Genomic DNA, 23,746 nt, shown 5'->3' with positions numbered 1-23,746 from the left:
TGTAGGAAATTAATAAACACTTTTTCTAGCAAGACACCTAAGTTACATTTTTAATTGGTCTGTTTTGAAATTATTGCTACCATTAATCTTGACCCAAAAAACCCCAATGCCTGCTTTCAGCTTTGTATGTTTACTAAACTGGCTCCCCAGCTTTCCACAGTCACAGATTCTGAACTAAATCAGACCAACCCATTTAAGGGCATTTGTTCAGGACTGATGTATGAGCACAAGATGTCATCAACAGGATATAAGCACCAGATAAATATTTCACACCTGGCAGAGCTGTTTAAACAAGACTATAAAAAGGATATGAACAGGTATTAAGTAGCAGACATTTCTTACTGCACTGACTCAGTGAGTACCATAAAGCAGAGAAGCAAGAAAGTAGATGCTGCTTATAAATAACTCTCTCTACATAATTCACATGGTGGAAGACACACACCAAACATTTGCACATTCCATGTCCTACTGCTACAAACTTAGGTTTCTGCTTCCTCCATCTTCTAACATTGTGATGACAACACTTTCACTCCCACTGTGCCTGATCATGCATGATCCACTGTGTAATAACAGAAATTCACCTCACAGGGGAAGTACAGTATCTAGCAAGGAAATTTAGAGAAGTAAACAATTAGGCTAATCTACCACTGTTAAATGCAAACCAATTTTCTGTGAGTCTCATTTTCTTTATACAATTAAATTGGCATCAATGATTGTTCATACACTTATAATAAATTTAGCTGAAAATTAAAGTATTTTAAACTAAAAACTTATGACTTAAAAGCAAGCATAAGGTACATTTTGTAGAGAACACCTTTTGTAAAGAAAAGAATTAACCTTCACAGTTAAATGAACTCACAGGCACTACAATAGGAAATCTTTCCATTTTAAAGTTTCATTATTCATAAACTTTTCTATTCTAGCAATAACAAACAGTTTTTATTTTAGTCACACAATTCCCTTCCACAATCTTTAAGTCAATTTTATTGCAATACCTCTTACCTGATAAAATACACACAAATACATATAATGCTTTTCATTACAATTAATATTTAGAATCTTAGGAACATTCAGCCTCATATCTCCCAAAGTCAGGAATAGCTTCAACATTTTATGTTTTTAAAATTTATTAAATGCGTTCATGTACTCAAGAGCATCTATGGTTTATCCAAATTTCTGTAAACCATATAATAATAATTAAAAAAATTAAAAAAAAAAAAAAAAGAAGGGTACAAATTTGCTAGCTAGTCCTAGCTGGCTTCACTGAAATGAAGACAGTGCTACAAAACCAGGTCCTAAATCCAAAGATTTCCAACTTCACCTAAATAAAATGTCACAAAAATACAAGCTTCAAGTGCATGCATGTCTTTAGAAGGGGCAGCCTTTCATTTAATGTTGACCAGCTGTGGAACAACTAAGGTAAGTCAGCATGCTGCTGGGCTATTCCTCCAGAGCAAAACCTTCCAGCTGCCTTAGGCAGTTACTGGCAAAGAATTATTACTGCATCTGCAACCAGCAGCCCTTGAGCAGCAAGTGTTTTAATGAACTAGCATACAGTCGGGTAAGGGGCATCAAGGGTGTCACAAGTAGTATCAAAGTCTTTAAAAACCCTTCCTGCTGCTGATTGATTCTTTACCAGGGAAGAGATTAAAAATTTCAAGGACTAAAAATAGCAAAATTAGATTTTCAATATATGTAAATAGTTAATGTTAATTACTTTGTTGTTGTTGCTGTTAGTTAAACACTTACCAGAAATGACTGGTATTTTAGATGGTTAACATACCTCACTAAATCCAAGAACAGTGCTCAGGAAAAGGCTACAAGGACACAGTTTTATTTATTAATTTGTCTTTACTTTTTATATGAACTCATGTCAGAAACTTTTTCATATTGAATATGCTTTTTTTGTTGTTTTTCTGATGGGCCATAACTAGAGTGGTACATGTGTAATCAAATAGAAGATTAGGAGAATTTAAGGGAGAAATGTCACATATTTTCAGGCTATGCTTGAAAATGAGAGAGCAGATCTATAAAGAGTCCATAATATTAGAATAAATATTTACGTTAAGGATAGTCACACCTGCAGTTTCCTACAGAGAGATCTTTTCAATTATCATACATATTCAGCATTTTCAGGTACAACCAGCATTTCACCTCTGACTTTGGTACTGTGTTTTACATTTTCTGGCCTTCACAGAAAGGCAATAGAAATCACTTAGCCAAAATAATGTCATTAATCACAGTCAATCAAGCCACCATGAATGCAAATCCCCCAAAAGCCTACTCTTTCTGCAATATCTGAAAGCATATGTAATTATGTCCAACTAAGAGCCAAGTATTTGACCACAGTTTGGACCACTAGGTATGCAAATTTCCCCCAAAGACACCAAAAATATTCATGCCAGCCATATGCTCATGACAGTAAAGAATGCTTTCACTTACAAGCAATTTGTTCAGCCCTATTCAGAATTACTGGTCACTTCAGGCAAGTAAAAAAACTCTATTATTTTTAAGTGGATTTATTAGGTTTTATTGATTAAAACCTTCCCCAGCTACTGGATTTAGGCATTCAGGAAAATTATTTACTTGGCTAAGGCTCACTAATCCTCCTAGTACAGTTCACATGCAAAGTTCTAATTTGGATTAAATATAACAAATGAGACTAAAGTTTCTAAATGCTCAGTGTCTAAATGAACTCGATCACATCTGAAAACAATAGTGAGGAAAATAACTATCCCATTCTCATCACCTTTACCCACCCCATAGTCCCAACAATTCTTGTATTGTAAGCTGGTGAACAAAGTCAATTTAGTATAGAAACACTCTCCCTAAAGTGAAAAGGAGTTTCATACTAGCACTTTCTAGAGAGGCAGGAATTGTTTTCTCCACAGATACTTAAATTATTTGGAAAAGTGAAGAACATTGTAAAATATATGGCTCTTTATAACTTATCTCTAAGTTAAGTACACTGCAGTTCCTATTGACAAAGCCATTTTTCTTTGACATACTCTGAAGTCACGCCTTGGATGTTGTAACTGTGAAATTCATAGATTAGCTTGCCTGCAAGCAGCACTAATTATTAATTAAAATCCTGTTGGGAATTCACAGTTTCTGTAAGACCTGGATATTCTATACTCAACTTTATTTTGCAGAGTGTTTTCTCAATATGTTATGGCCATGCACCTATAAAAGTCAGAGGAAGAAATATGAACAAGAAAAAATTAAGTGTGATGGAAAAATCTTTGCCAGCAGTAACCTCAGGTAAATAGAGTATACTTCAGATCATGCCTTGGAGCAAAAGCTCTCTTCAAACATTAGCAGCAGTTAGGACAAGAAGCTTTTTGTTGTTTACAACAATAAATGAGGTGCTGTTGGCTTTCTTGAGAAGGTTTCTGAAGGACATGTAATCAACCTACACACCACAAATCATTCCAGGTTCTTTTGCAGGTTTTGCTCAATGACAAATGGTTGTGCCACTCTGACAAAATAAGTGTCTGCACTTGCAGAACATGCAATAGGAGAAAAGGTCAAACCCAGCATATAAATATACAGAACACAGGCTGCTAATTGCAGACAGAATAAATAAAAAAACCCACATAACTAGAGACTTTGGCACGTATATAAAGCAAATTACTTACTCTTTGCTATATTACAATTTTGGCCAACTACATAAATTACAGTTTTTAAATGAGTGATTGATATGCAGTAACAGAACAAAAAAGGCAACCTTCAAGATCTTACAAATATAAAAGAATAACCACACTTTGGGCAGACTCAAAAAGCTGTTTTGCTTTCGTTATGTGACAAAGCCCTCTCTCTGGTTACTTAAAATTCTTAACACGGCATGAAACTTAACCCTAATGGCTTCTGAAGAGGGAAAACTTCTGGAAAAGTTAAAATTAATGAGACAGTAAATAAAGCTATATGAAGTACAGTTAAACTATTTCCAGTACAATGCCCACCCAGCCAACTAAGTCAGAGCCATCTGGCATAAACACAGACACAAGCAGAATCTAAAGCTTGAGATGATATTTCTGGGGTGCTCTCAAAAGAATAATGATTCATCTGCTTCTCCATTTTGCAAAGAATGGATGGGCAACCTCGGAAATAGCTCATGAACTCATGCTTAGGTTCAATAGTTTGCAAAGCTATTGCATATCATGATCTTGAAATTCAGATTTGAGGAAAGGGAAGTATTATTCAGGCACAAAATTACTGCCACAAAAAAAAAAAAAAGAAAAAAAAAGAAAACAAAAATTATAACCTAGGAGAAAATAAAAAATATTTTTAATAAGTTAAAATCGAAATATTATTTATGTAGCCTAAAACTCAGTCTATAAAAAATAGGTACCTTCAACTGCTCCCTACTTCATCAACAGTATGGCTGATAGAGAAGACAAACTCAAACCTCCACAGATTTATTGGCTTTCCTGCTGATTGTTTCAAATATTACCTCTTCCCCAACAGTAGGCAGTTATTTTGCCATTTTCATCTGATACACTGAGCTCACCATAATTAACTGCCTTGGGAGTCTGCTGGTTTGAGGATTAATGCTGTGCTCTCCTGTATGGGTTTTAGGATACAGGGTGCTTGAGTAGCAGGGAATACTTTAAGTGGAGTTATCACTCCTAAAAATTCAGCAACTGCCAGGGTTTTCCTCCAAAGGGCTGAATTTATTATGCACACTCTTGAGGCCATTTCACATATTGCAAGGGGTTCATTGCAATCTATGCATTCATTTATATTTCATACTACACAGTGTTTTTCATGGATTTGCAAGTTCAGAATGAAGTAAAAACTAAGTTTTAGAACCTAGCTAGTACTGGACTATAGTATATTGTGCAAACAATGAAAACTATCAGTGGTTAGAGCTATTGTAAACATTCCTCCAGATCTCTGTATTGTTATTATCTAACAGCTTACCAACTGTCTGCCTTGAAAGATTAAAGGCAGAAAGATTTTCAAAAAGAGATCAAAAAGGTCACCTAAGTGTAATGTGATTCCATTAGTTCAACCATTCAGGATGCTCATGAAAAATTCCCTTCAGTTTATGTTGCCCAGTAGCAAGGGAAATATAGCAATTGAAGGCAAAGCAGCAAGTGTTTATTGCTAGAGGACTGCAAGGACCTAGACATGATTCTTGTAAGTAAAAAATAAGAGAAAACAAAAAGATCAACAGTAAACCTGGCTTCTCTTCTGAGGAGGTTATTGGACACTGATATGGCAGAAGCATTAAAAACATTTAGAAATGTATTATTTATGAAGAGGCTGTCATTAGGAATTTATTAAAGGGAGATTAAAGCTCATAAACTTGTCTGAATTCTTAAACTGTGTTGCTGAATCAGTAGATATAGATAAAAAATAGTGGAAATTACCTCAATTTCAACATTTGATACTATGATAACTTCCAACAGCTTGATTTGCAGCCTTACCATCAGAAAACACAGATTAAAGGGAGCAGGTACAGGACAACAGAAGGCCAAAGCAGTTCTGCTTTGAGGACTGAAAATGGTCTCCTACAGCATCCCAGTGAACAGGGATCCTAATGAACAATTTCCACCTGCACTTTCCACAATGTAAAGCAATTATTAGCAGCACTTCAGCTCTGTGCTTCATAAGAGCTCTGAGCCCCAGTACTGTATTAATTCTTTATTCTATACAGACATCCTAGGTGTAGACTGGTTCATGTAATTTTAGACATTAAGGACATTAATTAGCATTTGACACCAGGCTATCTTGTTAAAAATAAATAAATAAATAAAAGATCAAAACAAAACAAAAGAAAAAAAATGAAACCCAGAGAGAGATTTGGTTGGGACCAAAGCTTTAACAACTAACCAATTACACTAGGTTATTCAAAGGAATGGCAGAGACATCAGGGTGGTATATTCCTGATTGACTTCTACCCACAAATAAAGACTTTAAATATTTACCCTTGCTCAAACTGAAAAAAAACCTAAGTTCTCAACAAAATAATTTTTACAAAATAATAACTTTTTACAAAAGTTTACAAAATAATAGCCGACCTCAAATGTCTTCACATTAAGATCAATTAACAGGAAGTACTGATATCCAGGGGTCACAGGAAAAAACTGGAAAACTGAGGATTGGAAAAGTAATACACAGGTTGTAATTTTTCTTTAGGTAACTGATGGGAAAATTCACACCCAACAGAAGCAGTATATTTTATGAAATGGGAGTACTGCATGCAAATAGAAAGTGACATAAGTTAGTGCTGGAAATCTACCTATATAAATTCCAATAACACATTATTAAGCTCCTGAACTCTCAATTACTTGGTATGGATATTTGATCCCCAGGAAACATTTTACAGTCTGTGAGAAAGGGGGAAAAAAACAAAAAAGGAAAAATACAATAACTATGACAATTAGTTTTATTGATAAATTAAAATATTAATAAAACTGGAAAATTGTACTTTTTCCCAGAAACTTATGGAAAAAAAAGGTGGTTGATATTTCAAATTGATTTCTTTTCCCCTAGAGGATGTTAAAAATGCTCAGGGAAATCACTGCATGTTTAAAACAAACTAAAAGGATAGGTAAAAAAAGTAAAAGGATATTCTACTTTCTTTTATAAAAGCATAAATAGAATATATTTGGATAATTGAATACTTATCTATTTCAGACCTTGATTCTTCATGTGCTTAATGGAAAAATCATTTAGGGAGGTAAGGGATGAGAATATACATATTTCATCACTTCCCCTTCATTTTGATGATCCTGAGCATTCTAAACCTCAGTCTATTCTCAAATGAACATTTAAAATAAAAATTTAGACCTGCTGCCCAACACTGCTATTTAAAAAGCTTGAGATATTACAGTAAATTGTTCTCTTAAATTCTCTATACAAAAGAATGAGAGTACTAGGTTGAAAAAATCATTTCCCTGTGACTGAATGTAGAAATCATGTGCTAGTTTTCAGACAGGTTTTGACAACAGTTTGATAATCATCAAGATACTGAAGACAGCTCTAACAAGTATCTTCATCACACTGGATTAGATTTGAAATATAGGTCTATGCAGAAATAAGGCAGGTCATATTCTGCTATGCATATTATTACTTTGCAGTCTCTTTTCCCTATCAGATCTTCACAAGTCCTCCTGTCCCAAGTTCACCTATGAATTATAGATAATGTTCTGACAAAACTATTAAGAAGATGAAATAGCAGCCAGGCTACTTCAATACCTTGTATCTGAAACTTGAAACAAGAAGAATATATTTAGAAAAGACTCCCTGATGTGCTGGAGTTAGGTTCTGAAATAGAATACATCTAGTTTGAAGAACCTCAATAAATCCTTATTTTGACATACCAACTCCTGGAAGAGAAGTGAATGCCAAGGAAAAAAAGAACAGCAAGCAAATTACTATTGAAAATAGGAACATTATATATATTGTTGCTTTTGCAATTTCTGATTAAAACTCACAATTGGTTTCTTTTGTTTTCTTCTTAACTAGAAAGGAAAGTCCTTGAAACTTTGATTCAGATCTATGAGGGGCAGGGGGTTTATCACTTACTGTATCAGGCAAAACTCAAATGGATCCTACTAAGAACCATATGGATTTATTCCTCATTTGCATACTTACTTAGGAACTTAGGACAGGCACATTCACTATGACACATGAACACATGTATGTGTGAAGAATAATTTGTACACTTGGAGAATTTCTGTCATAAACCACAGCAACAGTTATTATTCACCTAGCACAATTTTTTTTTCACCTTGAACCTTTGCATATTCACCACATTAAAAATTCATCACAGTGGGAACTTCTGTGAATCCTGCCAGCTTCACACAATACACTTCCTCAAGTGCACCTTTTATGTCCAACATAAAAAGTCTAAAATAACTGAGGTGCAATTAGACACAAAAATTCATTAGCTGCAGGTGCATCTCAAGCTTCCAGAACTCCCGGCAGTCTCATCATTATAAGTCACCCTTCAGTGCATTAGCTGTAAATGAGCCAGATGTGTTGAAATATTTAAGTCCTTATTTAAGCCCCTGGGGATTTTAGAGATATTCTTCCACTTGTAATGCATTTGCATATCTTGCTAAAGAGGTACTGAGTTATGTACATATATTGAAGGCACATAGGCTTCTACAAAATGCCTTAAAATGCAGTCAGATTTTCATTAAATCTATATGTTTCTTTCTGGATAACATTTTAAAAGTAAATACATACTATTTAGTCTATGTAATTTAGTTGAAATTAATTGGTAAGAATCTGTAAAGGCATTTTCTCATTAGAAAGTTTATGAGTACACTGAGCTTTGGAATAAATAAAACTGTGATACATTTAACTAAGAAAAAGTTATTTCACTCAGTTTGAACCACAAGAAAAAAACCCCAAAGCTTCTAAAAAATTTCCAAAATATTACAAAAATCAGTGCAACTCAAAACATTATTGATATTAAATGACAAACCTAAGATCTCTTCAAATGGTAGTGCCATTCCAGTTACCCACCTATACTGTTCTTTGAGCACAAAAATATATGCAGTATATTTTCCACTAGTGCAGCTCTATCCCACTTCCTAACTGCAGTAAGATGAGTTGGAATTAGTTGAACAGAAATCATCACTTCATTCAGTTTCAAAGATGATTAATCTACCAAGACAAAGTAAAACTAGGTATAAGCAAATGCAGAGCAAAAGCCTAGGAAAGCTAAAGGATATTTACTGTGTAAGTCCATGGCTTTTCTAGGAATGTGGATTATCAGTGCCACCATAAGCTAAGTGTACTAACAAACAGGGCTGGTGCTTCTTCATCATTCCATTTTAGCATGAAAGTATCTTCAGCATCAGCAGACATCACATTGTAAGACAGTCAGCTGTTTCAATTTCAAATGCTTTAATACTGTGATTAATTGCTAACTACATATTATTGCTATACTGTATTATATATATATTACTTACTGTTTAACAACCCTTGAAATAATATTATTCTGGATTCGGTCAGACACATGTTCTCTGGACTCATGGCAAATAACCTATCCACAACCTATCCAGCCCATGCTGGGCTTTCTTTGTAAATCTAGATGCCAATTTAAGTTCTGTGTACTTACCAAAGTAATTGTATCAAACTACTATGGCATCTATTTACATTTCCAAGAAAATATTCAAGATGTTGATGAAAATCTTGCTACTTTCAAAATATGACCTCATTACAAAATACAGTCTGTTGGGTTTTCAGCTGGTTCTTCTAAACATATTAGGCCTTTCAGCAGGAAGGTTTTGGGTTTTTTTCTTAACTGTCTAAAAGCTTTTCCTTTGTTTACTAAGTGGATATCTCTAACATCAAAGACTTTCAGCAGGAGTTTATATCACATGTATTTCAAAGTGAAGGTGTATCTTCCATGACGCTCAACATATATTAACATAAATTAACATAGTAGAGAACAACTGTACATTTCTTGATGGCATGGACATCAAGGCTTTTATTTAAGCAGTATTCAGGAAGGAAAGGGGATGGTGGATAGGTATATACTTCAATTGAATAATTGTAAATACACCTTCAGGTTCTGAAATGTAAGCAATGACTCCAAAAATTTAACTGTAGTCTAAGGCTTCATTGTAATTATATGCACATTGTATATACTAGTGGAGTAGGACTGCAACTACGTGATTTTCAACAGAATTGATTGTTGATATAATTTGAGTTTTCCTTATGGTATCAAAAATATAATGAAACATTACCTGATGAACATTTACCAGCTAATATACATGTATTGCATACATATACACAGTATCTCAAAATGAATTTTGAAAATATTCCAGATCTAACATAGATATTTCAGTACGGCATAAAAATATCTCATTAGCAAGATTCCACAGGCTCCAAGGCTCATTCCCCTCTGGAAACATGAACTCTAGTTTGTTTTAAAAAATTCTCTGTGCTGATTCCCATGATCTAGGGACCTTCTGTAAAACAATGCTAAAGGGAAAGAAACCAGCCAAACAGAGCCAAAACAGAACATGCAAACTGGGATTTTTCCTTTTCTGCAGAACAGCTACAGGTGCAGAACTTAATGTACATTAGAAAGGAAATCTTCTTGGGAAGCCTGCGTTAAGTGAAGCAAATCCAGCAAGACTCAAAAGGTGAAGCATGTTGATGTTTAGAAGCAAATTCTATAGACCTTAATGTTTCAGCTAGTAAATTCTATACACTAACAACTTCAGCTCACACATGTCATGGCCATACTTTCCACAACAGCTTTTACTGACTCCAATTTAAATGTCTTTTCAGAGGATCAGCCATTATGCCAACAAATTGTTGAGTTCAACATCAAACCAAGTATTTTCACCTTCCTCTTTTTCCCAAGTCTCTACATGTTTCAACATCCATGAAAAGAATCTACAGGAACAACTTTCATGAGACTGTCTCAGAATTTTGTTTTCATTCAGGTTACAGAGGCTGAATTTCTGCCTGCTTCAGCTAAAAAATGAAAGGTAATTTATCACCTGCTTTCAATTTGGAAACTAATGGAATCAGTTCTTCTGATGAAGATTAACCAAGATCTTCTATAGTATTCCCCTCTTCCTATATAGAAAGATCTTAAACCTTTGGAGTGAACAAGGTGCTAACATAATTTTACACAGAAAATTAGTTTTGTAAGCAGATTTTCATTTTAAGCACCATCTGCTATCTTATATGACCTCTGGCTTCAAACTGAAACACTTCTTAAGATTGCACTGCTAAAGTGAAATATTCTAACAAAGTGTAAATTTAATTTTTACTTAATTAAAAGCAAAATCACATTTTGCAGAACTCTTCTTTCAGTAAAATATGAAATCTGAAGTCATTTTCTAAGAAGGTAACAATGTCCAAACATATTTGAAAACTTCACAGATGAAGCAGACATAAGATTATAACACAAATTCACTCAAGAATTTATACCTGCAAAACTTGAGGTAAGTTATATAATTAAAAAATTTATAATATAAAATAAATAATTATTAATATAAACTAAAAACAAAAGAAATTAAATATAAGCTGGTTCATTTCATTACATACAAGAAATTTTATTTCCTTAGGTTTTTTAATACCATGATGAAAGATAAAAGATGAAAATACAGAAGGAACCACCATAATCCAAAAAATCAAAGTAATGCAATTCAAAACAGGGACTAAGCAAAGAAGTAAACTTCTATCACTAACTAGACAGTGTGTCTAACCCAGCCTGCTAGGGAAGATCTCTCAATACTTGTGCTTCTTCAGGACCAAAGTGCTATCACTGTGGGATGGGAATTTGTCATATGAAGAACGTCTATTTTCACTTGCCTTTCCCCTATCATGCCCCTTGCCAAATGATAACAAATCCCATTCATGCTGCCATTTTCACAGAAGTACTTGCATTTTGCAGTGAACGAGAATTTTGCAGCACAGGAAAAATGAAGAAGGGAAAAGATTTCTCACTGGGTCCCAGCAGGACTTGCACTGCAGCATCACCAGCTGTGACTCAGAGTGCCACCTGATTGCCCAGGCAGGTGGTATAGCCAACAAATAATAATTCTTTTGTTAGCCAGAAAAAATTTCCTTTTTCTAAATGAAAATTCTACCAAAAATATTATCAGCAGTATGGCAATGACATTTTTTTCATACTGAATGTTTAAATGACAATAAACCAAGGCCAAGCAACTCCTTTTCCTGAACCCTTAAAATAAGTGCAGTAGGAGTGACTAAGAGTGCCTACAGCTCGTATCATCTGCAAGCCTCCCTAAAATACTTTTTCTTCAGAAATAAAGGTAAAAGATCAGATAGGAATTTTAGTTCTTAGATCAGCTAGAATTGATCTGTATTATGATCATCCAAAAGCAAGAAGTACTGTTTTCTCTCAGGAGGTTAACTACAAATGCAGTGAGAATGTATTTTACATAATCTTCCAGGAAAGTCATGAACTTCTGGAGTTGTAAAACACTCTCCCTACCACTAAGGAGTTTGGTAAGGAAATCTTAACCTACTGATAAGAATTGTTTTGACCACAATACAAAAATTTACTTGGTCGTATTCCTCAATCCAGTTCTCCTTCATCTAGCATATACTATCTCCCTCTGATTTTGCTGACTATACATCTACTGGTCTTGAGCATCCAGAAGAAAGGAAGAAGATGCAGAGAAATAAGCACTTCCAAATTAATCATCTTTATAAGCACTGAACTTCAAGTAAAATTTTTAAAAAATAAAGCATTACTAAGCATGGAATAGAAAAACAAAGAAGCATCTTGCAGCCACCAGAAAAGATTTCTGATTACCTTTTTTACCACATAAATAGCACCACTAGGTGCAATTTCCATAGGTCCTAAACACTGTCTTGTTCCTCCTTCTGTGAACCCAAACAGAAGACTTACTAACTTCACAGCTGCCAAAGCACACTGTGCAATATCCAACAAAACATTTTATTGTTTAACAAAAAAATGAAGTTATCACAAAAATTCTGAATCATGGAATTGTCGATAATCCTTCAGGAGAACTATATTATATTACACCTCAAACCACTGAAGTGATCTGACTTCCAAAAACAGTCCTTGGACTGGTATCAAAATTGCCTTGTTGATTGAACTATGCATACATGAAAGCAAAATTAGGACAAAAAAGATTTTCTGAAAATCAGCATCAGAGAAAACATTTTTTTCACATCCATTTAACATAAACTTGTCACAAGAGCATAATTGAAAACAAAAGTGCCATTTACCTATAACTACATCATGGCCATCAACCAGGCCTGCAGAGAACAGCTCCTGAGAAACGCCATCTGCTGTGTCTGTCCAAAAGGTGAAAGGAATACGTGTAAGAGTCCACAGAAACAGCAAAAAGTACCAGTCATCCAATGCAATTGAACAAAAAATATATTTTAGCTGCAAAACACATGGAGGCAGGATTGAATTCAAAATTATCTTTAATTAGGAAGAAAAAAGATAATTATCTTATCAGCCTCTGTACAGCAAATCACATAAGGTAATGACTTGATTCATTGCAAACCCCCTGCAGACTTCTCCTGGTCACCAGCATTTCTCCTCTATTATTTAACTACATCCTCATACACATTTTACAAGTTCAGTATCTTCACAACCAAGAAAATAAACAATGCTTCAGTGTGGTTTTCACTGTTTTCTTTATGCCCTCCATTGCTCTGCATATCTAGACAGAGACATAGTGAATAGGCTTTCTTGTTTGTTACAATTGGGGTAAAGGACTTGTATGAACAGTCATTATTTTGACATCCAGGTTTTAAATGGCTTTTAAGTATTGTGACTCATAAAATTCAAAGCATTGGATGGATTTTCTATTAACTGATGTACCTGAGTGGGTTAACTCCTAACTCATTGTGACTAGTACTTACCCTGGATACAGACCTTAGAAGGTTTACATGTAAGTAGGCAGGAACAGCAGGAACAAGCCAAAAATCTAGCTAAGTCTCAACTGTAATGTGGCCCCAACACCAAACACCCTAATGGAGCTCATGCTTTGTGGCAGTTACACAAAGTTTTATCATTTCCTCAAGAACCTCATACATAGGTGAAAAGCAAGGTAGCTGAGCCAGCTGCAGTTTCTGGAGATGAGAAGCACAGCTGCCTCAGTGACTGACCATAAAAACAGTCTTGGTCTATCCTCTTAATAAGGAATTCTCAAATGGCTTAAGTAACTGCTTCCCAAGTAATTCTTTTGGCAAACTGAGATGTTCTGTGCCAAATTAAGTAACAGGTCTCTTTTGTTTTCACTCACTGCCCAAATCAATACAAAAAGCAGGTAGACAACACAGAATACATCAATGCACAGAACTACTGCACATGAAAGATACTATGATTTACTGTGAAAGAGACACCTCTTTCAATCTGGATTTATTTTTAGGTGAAAGCTCTTTGAAGGCTACTCTAAATAAAGTGAATACTGACTTCTAAGGAATATAAAATAGGTTCATAGTTCAAAGGGTTGCAGTTTAACAAGGGTGATACCTTCTTACTCAAAATATTAGCCTTCTGTGCATTTCATTCCAGTAATAGTTGGTTTTCTTCAAACAGAGGCAACTATACAAGTTCTTATAGCTCTTAGCACTGGAAAGCCTACAATTCTATAAGCATGCAGCGCAGTTTAAAGTTTCAATACCAGAATTTCTTTCTGGTGATAATACCAAAGATAGAGATACAGCTCAACTTTCAGCTGAAGACAGCATTTGAAAAATGGTGTGCACTTTATACTCGTTAATAGATCTTCCTTTATTATAAAAGGGAAACTTTAAAATTGCTACCATCACCACATACAGTTTTATGGCTACTATATTCTATTTCCTACGATGTTTTCCAAATGTGAAAATAGAAATATTGCTAGGCAAGATCTTAAATACCATATAGATCATTTCAGTAACATATGAAATTGATAAAAGTATACTGTGAATAAAGTCCTCTAATATATATATTATGCAACCTTGCCACTAGAATTTACATACATTTACAATTCTTACTCAACTGAGGTTCAATATAAAGCTCTGCACAGTAGGAAACATTCCAGAGAGGCAGCCTGCATTAACCACAAGCAGTAATCCATTCCTGAAATGCCTTTTTAAGCAGTAAGAGAATAATTCAGTTGCAGAAGCCTTACCTCTGCCTGGAGTAAACTCAAACCGTATGTCATTAAGTTCTTTCCTGGAGTTCCTGAAAAACAGTCAGTGCGTACATTAAAATGTAATGAAGAACAGAACAACTATTCAGTTCCTATACCCAAGAATACCTCTGGCATTGACAACCACATTTTTGTAGCATGTATTTCCTTGAAAATACTGCTCTCCCAAAGCACCCAGACTGGAAAGACTCCACTGCATTTTCATGGCAGTATTTTGGGAAAACTAACAGAAAAACATGGTTAAGTTAAAAATGCATTCAGTAACATAAAGGATAAAATAAAGTCCTCTGACAAATATTTTCCTTTTCATCTTCAAAAGATTCTCTGCCATATCGACTCTAGTAGTTCAACACAGTTTGAGTCTTATCTTCCAAGAACAACAGAAGATTCACTTGTACTAAAAGCTCCCCATTTGAGGTGACACTTACACAAAGCTGCTTAAGAGACAAAGTATCCAGCAAATGTTATATGCTGAAAAATAGTGGTGATGCACAGTGTTTATAAAAGCATAAATTATTTACCCAAAATGAAAAAAAAAAAATCTTTCATTGGCCACCCTTGTATTAGCAGTGAGGTTCCACCTACACATAAAATGAGCAGTAAAATGTTAAATCCCAAGGTTTCCTATCTTCCTGCTTGCCACAAAGAGTGTTTTAACCAGTTCAGTGTGTGTGACACAGTCATAAGGGAGTTAATACCAATGTCAAAGAATTCCTTTGCAGCCTTATACTGTGCCCCAACCCTCCATCCCATGCATGTTTAAAGCTTCAGGTTTAGTTAATAATTTCTTCCATCAACAAAACATTAGCCTCTGCAAAACAGACAGCCATCTCATTTTTGGAAATGACAAGTCAACTGAGCACAGGGAGGAACATAACTGTTGTAGCCTGCTCTTTTTCTAATGAATAGCTCAATCCACTTGAAATGCTAATAGCAACAGAATGTGTTTTGCAGCTCCTTATTCTCCTCAGCAAGGAAACTGTTTGCAAGCTCGTATTTCAGCATACCAGGCCATGAAGTCTTGCTGTGGGAAAACTAAATCCAATATGCAGGCATATTCAGCTGTGACTTACATCTATTATTGCTTGCTAAATACTTCTAAGAATATTATAGAGCCAAAACCAGCAACATGCAGAAACACAAAACCCAGAATGATTGGCAACACACACAAGAGCAAGATAGCAAACCCTGAAAAATGAGTATGCCACATGCAGTGCTTAAAATGAAAAGTACTCATTTACTGAATCAACTAAATGATTCAAAGCTGAAGGAGTTTCAGGTTCCCAAAACTCTACTCTAAATAAAGAGCTACAGGAGTTTAAGATCACTAACACAAAGCTGCAGTTAATGAAGCTAACCAGGTACAGATTTACAAGGCTCATTTACTTCTGCTGTAGAAGTTTGCTGCCATTATATGGAATATTGCACTGTCTATTTTTATTCAACAGAGAATTAGTATGAACCACAGTTTTTTTCCCCCCTTTCTCTCTCTCCTAGAAAAACATGGATGTTAAAACAAACAACAACAAAATTTAAAAAACATCAACTTAAGATCCATCTCCAAGTTCCCTTTTGATAAAAAGTTCCTAAGTTCTTTCAAAAGAAAAAAAAAAAAAGGAAAATGCACAGAAATTTAGTAGTACTCTTAAATAAGAAATGTTCTGACTGAATGTGTGATGTAACTCAAATGCTCATTTCCAGCCCACACTTTGGAAGAAACAAATCAAGCAAATAAAACCTTCATACCTTTGCAGAGGTAAACCAAGAGTAGGGAACTAGATGATCTTTAAGGTCCCTTTCAACCCAAACCATTCTGATTCTATGACCAAGAAACCTAATACTTTAGGTTCTCTGACTGTATTTTTCCACAGACCTCCCATAAGCAGAACATCTACCACATAAAAAGGCACCAAGTAATTATGAACTCTCATGAAAATTACCAGCTTTTCATAGCCGTGTGAAAGACCAGCTGCTTCTGATACAGACTCTTCCTCCAGCAAGATGCACATGGGGTATATGTAGCTTTGTTTCCAAGTTCCAAAATATCCCAAATAAAAAGTTAAGGAGTCAAATCAGTTTATTTCACTCAAGGTGAAAATTCACTGAAGGTTGGTATGTATTCAGCAATCCAATGTTGCTACTGAGAATTGTTACATTGAACTATTTTGAACTTAGGACCCTGCTGCTTTCTCTGTAATGGTATACAGCTATTCAGGAAAGCAAAACAATGGAAGTTTTGCAAGATTAATTTGCTAGAAGCCTGTAAGTGCTTTTGCTTATTGTTCCATTACCTTCCAGACATTTATTGATTTCCATAAATTATGTATTCCATTATATAATCCACCAAATAGAAGATGCACTTCAGTTCTCCCCTAAAAGCTCCTCATGCTCTTTTCCAGCCTTTAGACACTTCTCTGGTTGTAGTTAATGTCAGAGTAACTGCAAATTAGTTTGCTAGTTCCCTTGGTGACAACTCTGTTTGGATTTGTTGATTTATTTGTAGGCAGAGTTTCCAAGCAGTGTTTCTTTGTTCCTTTTTTTTTACTTACATCCATTACACTCTCATCATGCAACAGCACAGACTTTATTTCTGCTATATAGAAATAGGATTGGAAGAAAGGCACTTAGTATCTTGTGATTAATAATTTTATCTTCTTCATCATTTCTTAATGGTTCCTATTTTCTCAAATGCATTTGTGACAAAGTTATTTCTGTTTTAAAATGCCAACTCAGACCTTTTTACCATCTCTTATAACACCTCTTATGAGCTTCTAGCTCTGTGCCATTACAGACCAATATACCTTGATTATCATGGATAAAAACAGCCCACCCCACATCTCTTTTTAAAAGTAGTACATTTTAAGCACTTTTGTTCAGTTTCATTTTTTTTGTTCATTCACTGAAAGTTGATTTTCATTATCTACTCAGCTCCAACAGGAAGAATTCTTAGTGTTTTGAATAAGGGACACCAAAGCATGCCACACTAAGGCTTTCTGGCAGCCATCTTTCTGGCAAAGTAATTTCAGAATCTAGACCTTCACACTTTGTAAAGGCACGTTCTGCATCTTTCATTATATTTTTGTTTTCATCAGAACCACTTGATGTGCACACCAAGACTTCTAGATCTGGTTTTCAAGGGAATAATGCTTCCCCATGGAAGTAGAAAAAGCACAAAGGCCACCCACTTAGCCCCTCACCTACAAACTCTGGCAATCCTGTCATTAGGATATAAAAGAAAGATATTCTGTTTTGAAGGAAGTTATTTGCAAAACAATGCTAATATTGACCAAAATCAGGAGTAGAGAATAAACAAATTATGCAGTTGTTCAGATTGATATGGTTCTACTGACAAAATCATAAAACATGAGAGAAATTTCAGGCATTTGCATTTAAAGATAAAGCCTTCAAATAATTACCTAATGATAGCATAATTCCTGCTACAGTCAATTATCTCTGTTCCACATGATTGACAAAAGATGTGCATTGTTGAATTAAAATAGAAAATTGTTTGTATAATGATACAACTGTAAATTAGAGACATTAAATGTCATTATTTCTTTTGTCCTTAAAAGAAGAATGTCTGTCATGTAATTCAAGAAAATGAGATGCGTTGGAAATTGAACTTTAGGACTAAATTATGCTGGCATACTTTGATTATGTATCAAGCAGTAGATTTTCTTTCATTTTTTCTACCATTTTTATCCTCACAAATTTATCCATCATTTCTTATGAAGAGTTATCTAAAACATCAGCTTCCATTTCACATAAGCTTCACCATCTTCCATACAGCCCTCAGGGGGCGTCTGTATTCCTGGCTGAGATGCAACCTCCCATAGCTAAATAACTGTATATTCTTCCTTCCCCATGTAAGAAGAAAATTCTCAGACAAGGTAAGCCAAAAGAAGTGCATGTGCATGTGTGTAAGAAAACCCACATTTTGTCTCTGCATTGCTTGCCTAATTTTCAGACTTCGGCTACTCAGTCATCCCATGTGGTTTCTAAAGACTGATGTAGGGAGCTAAGTGTCCAAGAATGCAGGTACTGACAGGATGGTAACCACCATAGCTGACTCATGACTGGAAGCAACAGCAGCAGAAAGCAGAAAATGTATTCTTTTCTAGAACCAGAAATAAGTTCATCTTTAACCAGAACTGTAGAAACTTCATTATGAAAAGCACCATAACAATGGTGCCACATTGCACCCTTCACCAGGCAGCTTTTCCGGTCCTCATATTCCTAGCAAGCCCTATTCCCACCAGGACAGAAGATCCCCCATCATCAAGGACTAAAGACATTGACCAAGTCCAAGCCAGAGTGCTTTAACAAAAACCACACCCCAAAAAATTGTCTCACTTGTACAGAATTTCAGCCCCACAGATGTTCCTACCATCTAAAATTTGAACTGCATTGAAACTACCATGGAAGCAAAGTTAGAATGGAAAAAACAAGAGAGCAAACTCTAAGAAGCAAGGGTGAGCAGTCTGGCATTTGCACTACCTCACTGCAGTTGCTGCTGTAATTAAAACCATAGAAGGATTCAAATGACTTGTTCATTAAGATTGCAGAGAATGCAGAAGTTCACATCAAAATGAAGTGGACTAATCAGGGTGATAGGTTGGTTGTACATCCTAGAGCTGTACTCATTTAATTTTCATTCTACATCTCTGGGGCAAGATCTTAGTGCGTACAATGCAAGAAATATATTGGGGGTGGGGGAGCACAGAAGAGGAGGGTTTACAGGTTTGTTAAAAAAAATTTACTTTCATTTTTTTTCTTGCTGGAGAGATAAATGTTTGGCCTCAACAAATGTCACTCAGATTTCAAAAGGTCATCTGCCTTCTCTCAGTAACGTGTCACCCATTTTTCTCTTTCATGTGCTTAAGGCAGAAATCCCAAGATAAACACAGTTCCCCATGTAGCTTGCATAGCCTTGTTTTCAAACTGTTGGCTTATTTCACAGGGGTTGTATTTTATATTAACAGCAGAATCTTAAGTATTAAATACCTGTACTGATGATCTGTAGTATCTGTTTCTTATCTCTCAATTTTGATTAATTAAAACTTTATTTCAACTTTATTTACAGAACATAGTTAATATACACACAAAAGTGAAATACAAACTGACACTTTACTTTCCATATTATAAAGAGGATGAGGAAATAAATCTTGGAAAAAACAAGTAAACATATTCATTCATGCCATATTCAAGATTTAGCCAGGTCTCAATCTTCTGTACATTTATGTTCCCTGTCTAATAATTTTTCTTATGCTTCAGCTGTAGAATCTAGCTATTAATCTAGGACAGAGCAAGTGAGAATTGTCTCCTACCTTCACAAAAACCACAGTTCACTTTTTTCCTGCTCCTGCCCTCGCTTTCTTGATTTCTGAAGTCATGATACTATGCACACAGATAAACCAAAGCAGGAATAAGAGGAAGTCTGTTTATTAATGTAATTTCGTGAATCAGAACTCAAGGGCTCCTGTGGGATCATATAAACACAACAGAACAGAACATTTGTAAAGAAGCATTAGCCTCCTGAGGATTCACCACATGCTTATGTAAACCCTTTTCTTTCTAACACTTTCATGCTCAGTTGTCATTTACTAATCAATACCCAGGCTCTTTCATAGCAAATTACTATGGAGACAGCTCTTCTCAACTTAGTTTTAATTACTTCAGGTCAATGCTAAATTAAATGAAAAGGCATTGCTGCTAACTTTTGGTAAGAGCAAAAGAGATGTTTGAATTCTCTTTTGCTTCCAGATTGGCACCAAGAATAATGGGACTAAAATCTCTCTGTATTAATAAAATGTGGTCCCAAAAGAAACAGCTACTTGAAGTTCATTAAAACCTTACCATTTACTTCAGTGGTTCTGGAAAGATTCCATAAGTTTACAACTTAGCTCCCTCTACATATATTACTAGAAGAAGGAAAGAAGTTTAGTTTATGATGTTTCAGAATGAAGCTATAAGACTCAACAATCTAATACACAAAAAAAATGCCACTACTATCACATGATCTTGGGTAGAGAGCAGATGCCTCAGATGATGCAAACACTTGTTAATCAGTACACATCAAGAGGTAGCAGCAACACAAAGAGCAGAGCACAGCCAAATGAAGCTTTCCAAAGTAGAAAACAGCCAGTGCCAAAATGAAACACTATCATTTGGCTGTCAAGCTGTTGGAAGGAGACAGCAGCAGTTACCTGTTAAAGATTTACTGTCTCTATGCCACTTACCATGCAGGAAAGGTAAGTGCATATTAAAAAATCAGCGACCATGGAAATTGCTATTGTCACAATCAGATCAGCAGATCAGCTTAGGAACACTGTCCAAGGTTCCAGGGCAGCTCCTCCCTCAGGAGAAGTCTTGGTAACACTTTTGTCCATAGCTGATACATCCAAATTGCCTAAGACTCAAAAGAAACTAGAGTGGTTTCAGTCCAGTAGAAATGGATGGGCTATGAAAGGTAGAAAATGTGTGACAGAAGAAACACAAAAAAACTGATGCATTTTACAAGTGACATATATACATTAAGTCCTTTGTCTCAATCCACTGGTTTACTGCCCCAAGTCCACATATTATGACAAAGAACTGTTAGAACTAGAGGCATTTTAAATATATCTATATCCAAATATGCTGCTTCTCTCTTTTTGCAGTTGCTGATGCCAGAAGCTAAATCAGGACATTAAAAGCCCTTCAGTTTTTTGACTTGCTATGTTCATTTCCAGCTAAGTCAAGCAGCAAATTCTGAAACAATATTTTTTGCCTCAGTTATCAGTGACTCATTTCACTACACAGGCAGTGAAAAACAGTATTCACTTGCATCATCTTTTCTGAAGTTCACACTTCCTACCTGCTCTCATGCATCAGCAGTGGGAATAACTTTGGCTAAGAGCTATCAGGTTTTTTGCAGCAGAGATGGCAATATTGATCATGATTTTTTTCCTCTGAAATTACTCTGAAGTAGCACATTAGTATTTTTGAGACCAGTGGTAAAGATTTAACTTCTGAAAAGCTTAAGTTTTTAACAAGTACTTGAAATACAAGGAAAGGAATACACAATTATACTTAGAATCTATTAATGTGGTAAAATCAATGTTTGGTAAAAACCAGAAGTGATCTAAAAAAGAATTTTTCCTAGAAAGAACTGGAATTAAGTAGAGAGAACATTAGCAATGATAAAAAATCTCCTGGGAGTATTCAGAGAGCATTTCAGTAACAGAGAGGAAAATATACACGTAATTTGATCACTTTGTTAAACATCACAGCACACTGTGGTTATAGTTGCCTTTCCAGATTTGCCTATAATTTAATTTATCCACTCTTGGTGTATCTCTGAAAGATCTCTGTATGTCTTGATACCAAATATTATTGATCAGTGCACACTTTAAGGAAGTCAAACTTGTATTAGCTGCACGACTGAAGTGATACACCATCTGCCTGCCTGATAAGAAATACCAGAGCAACTTAGAGATTAAGCATGCCAAGCCTTGCTCTGTATGCTTCTGCATGCCTGGTGCACAGGAAGAGAGATTATAACCTGTTATTCCAGTGACAAATTCTTCAAGTACAGCGTTGAAAAATAGTCACAATGCTTGAAGCGAAATTTCAGTTCCTTAAATCAGAAAGCATGAAAGGCCAATCATTGCCAGAAGGCTGCGGGTGTTTGAGAATAGAGCTCTGGAAAAGTGATTTTATTTATGAAATCAAGACAAAAGACTTACAACAAGTTCTACAGGTATATGGAGTGTTTTTTAATAGAACCTTGTAATTCCCCAGTGCACAAAACAGGCTTTGAGAGGAAGGCACAGAGAAACTTTTGACTTTATCCTTATCAAAGGAAGTTTAAACATGTTGAATCAAAAACTCCATGGACGTGTGCATCCTTTTAATGCCACTGGCTCAGAGTTTTACAGTCCTGATCACCTGTCAGTATATTACTGTCAAACAAAAGGAGACTTTCAGGTAAACCAGAAAGACACCTGAGCCACCACAAAAATTGCAATCTGTATATCATCCCTCTAAAAGTCATGGATCCCGACTAGCTTATCAAAAAGAGTGGGAAGCATGGAAAAAAGCCTGAGCTTTGTTTTAAAATCTTCAAAGGTTTCATCTGTTTATCCTGCCAAACTTCCTCTTTGCAGAAAATCAGCTTCACCAGCAAAGTCTGCTCCTATGCTAAATTTTAATCGTTTTTTTTTTAATTTCTCTTCTTTTTTTTTATTTTGTAAATAGTATTAAAAAAGGCAGAATGGAATAAAAAAAAGCTCTAGTGATTTTAAATTTTCAGTATCAGCAGTATCTCCAAATAGAATTGCCTGCATAATTTACTAACTCAGCTGTGCAGGTTAAAAACCTAATTCCTTTCTATCTAAATATTTAGACATGAAAATCTTCTTGATAACCTAAATTTAATAAGCAGAAAAAATATATTGATTCCTTGATTCAATAATTATAAATTTCACATTGTTTTGATTAAAAATATATCATTTCTTTATAAATGAGCAATGGTATAGCAATTGCATACAGGATTATCTAGCTCATAATGAAAGTAAATTTTTCAATTTTTAATTTATCTTCAATAAAAAATACAGCAAGGCATAAAAACATCCTGAAGTAGTGAATAAGAAATACATAATTTATAATTTTTTAAAAAGCAAGCTTTGAAGGAAATAATAGATGTAAAAAGAAAAAACAGGATTAAAATCAATAGTTTAATCAAGGGTTCCTGCTTACTGATTTCAGTCATGATTTAATCATGGTTATACAGGGTATTCAAATGAAATCTCCATGCTGTGAAAATAAAATTCAGTTGACCTCCCTGATTCTCAGGACAAACCCTTAGAAGTGGTAGCAAAACAAAGCTCGATACTATAATCACAGGTACATTTATTTCAAAAATCATATAAATGGTTTTGTTTATGCTGTTTGTAACTGGATCAATTCCCAGGCCACACAGAAGTTCTGTTACTTTACAGCTGTAAATCTACTCCACAGTTGGGAGTGCATTTGTGGATTTAGTCATTAAATACACTTGACAACAGAAGTCACTTGAATAGCAAAAATGTTGAGATATATATTTATATTGATATAAATATTATTGGAGAAAG

At 35.0% G+C, this 23,746-nt stretch overlaps 1 protein-coding gene across 8 annotated transcripts in view; it reads right to left on the bottom strand.

The window, feature by feature from the left end:
* STK39 (serine/threonine kinase 39) overlaps window positions 1-23,746 on the bottom strand; it is a 77,128-nt gene that overhangs the window by 4,731 nt on the left and 48,651 nt on the right. For 6 of the 8 annotated variants that reach the window (XM_079311568.1, XM_079311575.1, XM_079311567.1 and 3 more), the window contains 2 exons: window positions 14,613-14,665; window positions 12,709-12,777 (listed from right to left, as the gene is read on the bottom strand). In XM_079311568.1, the coding sequence (XP_079167694.1) occupies window positions 12,709-12,777; window positions 14,613-14,665 (122 nt within the window). Of the gene's footprint in view, window positions 1-542; window positions 603-12,708; window positions 12,778-14,612; window positions 14,666-20,059; window positions 20,113-20,489; window positions 20,555-23,746 lie in introns of those variants that run through there. The other 2 variants (XM_079311571.1, XM_079311573.1) reach the window with 2 other exon arrangements.

Source organism: Erithacus rubecula (assembly GCF_903797595.1).
Source record: "Erithacus rubecula genome assembly, chromosome: 8".
NCBI lineage: Eukaryota > Metazoa > Chordata > Aves > Passeriformes > Muscicapidae > Erithacus > Erithacus rubecula.
The sequence above is the reverse complement of the archived record's forward strand: the minus strand, read 5'-3'. Positions and strand labels throughout refer to the sequence as shown.